We start from the raw sequence: 7,357 nt of genomic DNA on the forward strand, positions 1-7,357 counted from the left end.
TAATGTCGAGCCTTTGTTGTTCAAAAGTAAGCGAAAATGATCAAGCATATAATTAACCACTAAAAAATTATGTCATTAAAGAGCAAAAATGAATAATAAAATAAAATCTATATGTGATTCATAAAGATCGAAAGAAGTAGTATGTGTGTGGGTTCAAATTAAATTAGGAACCGTGTTCATAAAAAATGTTGAAAACATATTTGGAACAAAATGAATAATACACTTTTAAATAATTAGACATTAAATATTAAATAAAAAGAAGAATAAAATGTGTGATCTCTAGTGTATTTTGTTCTTTTCTCTTTTATGGGCCTCTTGATGATATATGAAATAAAAAACTCTATATCAACTAAGCTAAGGACAAAAGAAATTTTTATATTCATGTTGTCATGAACCAATTATCCCAAAATCAAACTAAGTAATAGGTGAAGGAACATGAATAATTGCAAATTACATTTTTAATATTTTTATGGTAGTTCCTCTGCCAAATAGATGTAGAAATGTCTCATAGCTCCACTACAAAACTCATTTTTATATCTAGATTCTAAAGCCAAAATTTCACCATCATGAATCTTGATAGAACCTGGTTGTGGATAACAAACAAACATTCCAATGAGATAACCTTTCTCATTTCCTGCCTCATTTCCTCTTCCATATTTTGGTGTTGAAGTACACAATGTCCTCCCATCCTAAATGATAAGAGAACATAAAATACAAAGTTCAAGATACATTACAATATATGATTTTTTGCAATGACATGGAATAAGAAAATTTATCACATAAAAAATCATCCATAAAATATTTCATAAAAATTAATATGTAACTAACCACAAAAGAAGTATATAAGAATAATGAAAAATATTGTTCATCACCTGTCCATATAAAGTTACATTTACAATGCCTGAATGCATATGAGCAGTGCCATAAATGAGATAACCTCCTTTTTCTATTGGGATGTTTGCCTTTTGGACATGAGGAGAATCACCATCACCATTTTCTGGAATGGTATATTCTACCTGCAAGGAATTACAAATTTGATTTTTGTTCACTCACTCTAATAAAGATTGAAAAGTCTATTTTTTCCCCAAAAAGTACTATCTTGAATAACTTATCTACCTGGCAATCATGAATTATTTTGGAACCATTTGATCTAATTCTGTTGGTGGAATCAAGTATGTAAACTTTAACTGGTACTTGGTGTTTGTTCCAATCAACCCAACTAATTTTGTATCTGAAGGAAACCATTCTTCTTGAACCTTGAAAACCTTTTATTTGTTTTCATTGTAAGTTATCATGACAACAAAAAGAGACCTCCTTTGTAATTTGTAGTCAATGGCTGGTTATGTATATCCCTTGTGACATTATAAAAGTCCTTTGGGAGATTCATATGGTCACATCTACATTCAATGCAACATTTCTTATCTTGTGCACCACGTGTATCAATGACCATGATGTTGAACAACCATTTCTCTTCATATCCCTTTTTAATTTTTGTTGGATTACCTTGTTCTATAGCAAAAGGATCAAGAATGTTTGACGATGTTCCTCGTGATTCAACTCTGAATCCCCAATAATGTGAAAGAATACCACCATTACATGTGCCTTCATTTCTTTTGAAAAAAGCATCCTCAGGACGATGAAGTTTAGGATTCAATGACATAGTAATGTTTTTATGGTACTTTATTGCAAACCAATGATAAAGGTAAGTTTCATACGAAGGTATAGAGTTTCCCTCTTGATTGACTAGTTCGGCATCAAAACTCTTAATTCCAATATGACCTTTTGGAAACTTTATATCCTCAAATGTTTTTGCTGCAATTGATCCTAGTCCCATTTCAAAACTCTTAGATACAAAAGTAGTAGTCTTGATATGGTTTTTAGGCTTTTCATATAGTGAGTATGATGTACTTGGTAGCAACAATAGTATTGAAAATGAAAATATCTTTGCATTAGAGATAATCTTCATGTTATCCTAGACATAAACAAGTAGTGTTACAAAATGAACTATGAATTATGTTTGTGATGTTATTCTTTTAAGGTAAACTTAATTACATATAATTCAAACACATGATTAAAAAATAGGTAGATTAAGTAATTGATATAAAAAAAGATACAAATATTGCATACCACATGAGAAGAGAATGAAGGATTCAACATGATGTCATTTTTGGTCTTTGTTGAAAATCGAAGCAATTGTTAAGATAAATTGGTGTGCATATATGGAGTTCTTGTTTGTTGCTTTTATAATAGAAAGTTTTGTAGCGACATAACTGGTAACTAAATGTAGATTAAATACATATGTAAAAAATTTGTTTCCATTGGTTGTTGTAGTAGGTTAATAGAATTTACAATAATGATTTGAATAGAATTTTTAAGAATTGACAATGACTTATATCAAACTATGTAAGGAATTGCACAATTGTTTAGAGTCATTTATAGCTATAACAAGTTGGTGTAAATTGAGACTTTAGGTCAAACAAATTCTCTTTTATAACGATTTCACATCCTTTTCATCGTATCATTTTTTTCATGTTTTCTGTTTATGATTATTTTTCCAAATGCAAGGTAATGTGTGTTGCATATTACATGTTAACAAACATACATATAAAAGCTCATTTAAAGCACATAATTAGTTATCTCAAAATATTATGTTGTGTCTCACTTTTTAATTCAATTTAAAATAATTTTTGTTCCATCATATGATTTACTAAATCAACATACGTCAAACTTCTTTCTTTTACAGAACAAAACAAAAGAAAAAAGTCTTTTGTATGAATACAAATTTGCTTCCATATATTCTATCTAATATACTTGATGATTTTTTTTCTTCTTTTTGTCCATCGTAATAGAAAAAAAAATACTTACAACTAAAAAGTTTTTGATTCATTAAAATTTTAACCAATATTCTTCAGATATATCATTGACATAATAATAAATATTTTTCTATTAAAATTTTAGTGACCATTAAAAATATTAAATTTATAATCAAATAAAGTTAAATATAATTAAGAATTATTTAGTTAAACAATTATACACAGTTAATAAAATAATTAAATAAATAAGTTTCACTAAATTTAATAATATATTAAATAAATATATAAAGATGCATTTTATATAAAAATAAGAAAAAAAATAATTTATTTTCATTATTATTTTATCAATAAGACAATAATAAATGATAGACAAATCATTTACAAGTGTAAATGAATATAATGATTATTAAATAAATATTTTAAAAATTTCATTAATCAATGGTTTATTAATCAAAACTGATAATGAATTTATTTGCATCAGTAGTCAAAGAAAATATAAAAATATTAAATTAATAACTAAAAAAATTCAAAAAATGAATCAGTATTTTTGTTGTTAAATAAGATAATTAATATATTGTTAAATAAGGAAATAAATAAAATCTAATAATTATTAGATTCTTTAGATATCATAAATTATTAAATAAGTAAACAAATAACAATTATTGTGCAATGCAATTTCAAATAAAAATAAAAATTAATTAATTACATATTAGATAATATTAATAATTACATATTCATTAGAGCATTAATACAACAATTAATGCTTGTCACCAACTAGGCACTAAAGATTGATAAAAACATTTTGTTTGTCTTCCTTGTAGAGCACTCCTTATTCAAAGTGTTGTCCAATATGACACACCTTTTGATATACGAGATAGTTGTAATCTTTGGCCTTTTTGTTTCTTTTTTACTCTTTAGTAGATCTTAATAAGAATGTTTAGACATTTCGTGCACAGAGATTGGGTTGGTCCTATTTTAAAAATAAAATAGATATGTAATCTCATTAAAAATTGTATTATTATTGAATAGCATAGATCTAGCATAAATTTTTAATTAAGGCGAAACAAGCTTTATTTCACTTTAAATATTAAGCCGCAACAATAGTACCAAATCGTGACAAGCAGCAAGTAAAGCAACATTGATGCATTATATAATCAATCCAACACCAATTATCCAAGTCAAACTTATATATATATATATATATATATATATATATATATATATATATATATATATATCGGCATGACATTATAGAGTGAACGAATAAAAAATAACCTTCAAATTTCTAGTCTTGGAGTTCAAGAATCCACTTGATATTTTGTAACCGTCGCGTGCGAGATTGGTGGTGACATCGTTCTTGACCCTCTTTGCGATTTGGTTCTTCCCTCCTTGACTTGTTGGCTTAAGTTTAGAAAGGAAATCACAATCCAAATGTCGTTGGCAATGATAGTCACTACTTAGACTCACTATGATATTAATAATAAGTGTATTACTCTTTCTTTTTTTATGGATTTTCCCTTCTATAGTTCCTTGCTTTTCCATACCTTTTATAAAAAAATATCACGATTTCCACAAAGCTAGAAATTGGTGCAGGCTATTGAATAATTTGGTGGAAATTCAATGTTCAATTGCTTGTAACCTTTAAATTTAAGGTTGGAATTTGGGAATAGTCGTTGGGTGCGCTATATTGACAAATGGAGAAGAAGTTGAAAGGGTGAGTGGGCGTGAACTTTTTTTGTTGGTTGATTAGTGTGAGAATTGGTAAGCCATATTAAACTGATTTTTTTTTTAAATATTACAACAAAATAAAAATTTAGGCCCCTCAAATTTATGGACCCAGTGCAAGTGCACCTCTAAACATAGTTCAGGGCTAGGCCTACACAGGATCAAGCATACATCCATTAACTTGATCTTAAATGCTGAAGACTTAAAAGCATATGTCTAGTATCATTTAATCCATCAGACGCAGACTCAACACTCTCCATTTGTATGCATTTTTAGATGTAACTTTTAAAACTAATAGTTATTTGCACCAAATCAAAACAATTAAGAGTCTTGATTTGTCTTATGACTTAATGGGTAAAAGGGTTTTAATGAAAACAAAAAAAAAATAAAAAAAATGAAGAATGACCATAAAAAGATTTGTTTGTATTAGGGCTTCAAAAATGAGCTACGTAGGAAGAAGGAAGACAACAATTGTTATTCCTTAGTTCACTTTTCAGTTAGGGTAACATAAGACATGCCATTGATATAATATGTGCATGTACCACAAAAAAGACATAGCAAGCCAATGAAGTGTGAGAAGGAAATGAGAGGGAGAGAATACACACACACAATGACAAGGGGGAGTGTGAGTGGACGACATAGGCAAGGAATAAGGATGGAGGGACAAGTTGAATATTGCCATATTTTTCTTTAAGAAATCCCCTATAGAATTTAGAGAATATGAGTTATTGAGGTTACTTCAGAGATATGGGAAGGTTTGGCAAGTGTACAATGTAAAGAGGAAGAATGCGTGGGGCAATTGATATGGTTTTGTGAGATTTGTTGATGTGAAGGATTTGTTAGGTCTTTAAATGCAATTGGATAAGATATGCATAAGAATTGTGAAGAGGAATGTTAATATTCCTAAACATGATAGGAGAAATATACAAGCAACGAAAAATCGAGGTGCAGAAGCTTGATTAACCATAATTTGAGTAATATTTTATGTGACTTTTCAAATTGTTTCATATATTTTCTTGGTAGAACCCATGTTTGGACATTAGTTTTTACCTTCCAGAAGTATAGTTGCTCAATCAAGTGGAAAAATTGGAAAATGCATAATTTCATGAAGATTTGATGCTATTTTCACTTAATAACAATTGTGGTAAATTGACCATGGTCATGGTCAGCTCCAAGAGGGTCATGGTCAACATCATGAGGATCATGATCAGTTTGCAATGTTCCAAATGTCATAATTTCCAACAGCAATCGTGGTCAACCACGAGGCCCTCGTCATTTCACAACATCTCAAGCCTCAGTGTCAGGATTCCGATAACAATCATGGTGGATATCACCATGGTCGTAGCGAGCGTAATTAAGGAAACTATCCTTAGGCATCTAATTAAAGTAATTATCTTTAGGGATTTAGTCAAAATATTATTCTATAGTGCATCCAATTAAAGTAATTATCTTTAGAGATCATATTATAATATCTATTTATAATGTGCCTAATTAAAGTAATTATGTTTAGAGATCATATAAGTATATCTATCTATATTGTGTCTAATTAAAGTAATTATCTTTAGGTGTCTATAAATAAGAAGTTGGAGTTTGTACTTTAGGACATTCGAAATTCAACATTTAGTCTATGTTTTTTAGAGCTTTGAGAGGTTTTTTAGGTGTGGGCAACACCGTGAAAATGGATCATGATCATCATTCCTTCCCTACTAGTATGTCTATCCTAATTTCTTATAGGCTTTCTATTTTTGCTTTGGCCATGAGCGGATAGTCTCCCCTAGTCCAGGGATTATGATGTAACTGTCTAATTGTACTTCTTCTCTTATTCTTAATGAAATTTTTCAATGTTTTATATTAATTAATTCTCTACCTTTTTTATTGTTAATTAAGACTTGATCAATCTTAACTTAATCGAATATACAATGGTGATCATGTACGTGCATATGGTGGATCTAGGTAATGAATGTTTTATCACTACTGCAAAAAGACGATTTTGAACCGTCTTAGAAAAGGGTATCCTTCTAGGATAACCTTATAAGTTTTTTTTTATTATTATCTAAAAACTATCTTAGAATGATACATTTATAAGAAGGTTCTTAGTTAAGAATCGTATTAGAATATATACTTTCTAACACATTTTTTTAAATAACCGTCTTAAAATGTTTTATTTAAAAAAATTAAAAATAAAAAAATACTTTACAAAAACAGAAAAAAGGCAACCAAACAAATTAGTATCTCACCTACAAAATAATTTCTTGTTGTCAATTAGAAAAGAAGTTCTAGCAAGTAGTGAGAACAACAACATTCTTGTCATCAATATAATGTTGGATACTAGCATATTGTGCAAGTACACTAATATTGTAAGTGAGAACACAATTAAAGGTAAGTGCAGTAAAGTTATATTCAATCAATTGGGTGCCTTTTTGAGAGCATGTACATACCCAACATTAATAAATGTTTCGAGACAAAATTATTAGTACGTTTTTTTTAATAAGCAACATGAAAAGACACCCAGGAAGGATATACAAGAATCTTGATATATACAAGAATAAGCATATAGGAAGATACCCAGGAAGGAAGAACCCTCCACCAGCTACACAACATGAAAACATAATTCCAGAAAAAACTAGATAAGCATAGAGAAAAAGTCTAAATATTCTACATGAAAACCAATCAATGATATCTTCCAACAATCCAGCATAACACGATCAATCTAATTAAAGATGCAAGGTCCAGTGTTGGATTCCCATTGGACAAAGGAATAAATGAAACTTGGCAAGTATGATTTTAATTAGCCAAGATCAAAACTGAAAAAGAATATC

The 7,357-nt window shown here is 28.9% G+C and overlaps 1 protein-coding gene across 1 annotated transcript; it reads right to left on the reverse strand.

Moving 5' to 3' along the window:
* Window positions 1-467: 467 nt before the first annotated feature.
* Window positions 468-1,245, reverse strand: LOC114404916. The gene is made up of 3 exons (XM_028367639.1): window positions 1,117-1,245; window positions 873-1,016; window positions 468-689 (listed from the first exon to the last, which is right to left on the reverse strand). Exons 1-3 carry the CDS (start codon window positions 1,243-1,245, stop codon window positions 468-470), a joined length of 495 nt encoding a protein of 164 aa, XP_028223440.1.
* Between the last annotated feature and the right edge of the window lie 6,112 nt (window positions 1,246-7,357).

Source organism: Glycine soja, chromosome 3, assembly GCF_004193775.1.
Source record: "Glycine soja cultivar W05 chromosome 3, ASM419377v2, whole genome shotgun sequence".
Taxonomy (NCBI): domain Eukaryota; kingdom Viridiplantae; phylum Streptophyta; class Magnoliopsida; order Fabales; family Fabaceae; genus Glycine; species Glycine soja.

Bases quoted from the DNA above. Each gene is read 5' to 3' on its own strand.
- LOC114404916 (XM_028367639.1), bottom strand. From the start codon at position 1,245: ATGGTTTCCTTCAGATACAAAATTAGTTGGGTTGATTGGAACAAACAC. The intron at 1,017-1,116 runs GTAGATAAGTTA...AATTCCTTGCAG, and splicing joins AAATAATTCATGATTGCCAG to GTAGAATATACCATTCCAGA. The intron at 690-872 runs GTGATGAACAAT...CTTATCATTTAG, and splicing joins ATGTAACTTTATATGGACAG to GATGGGAGGACATTGTGTAC.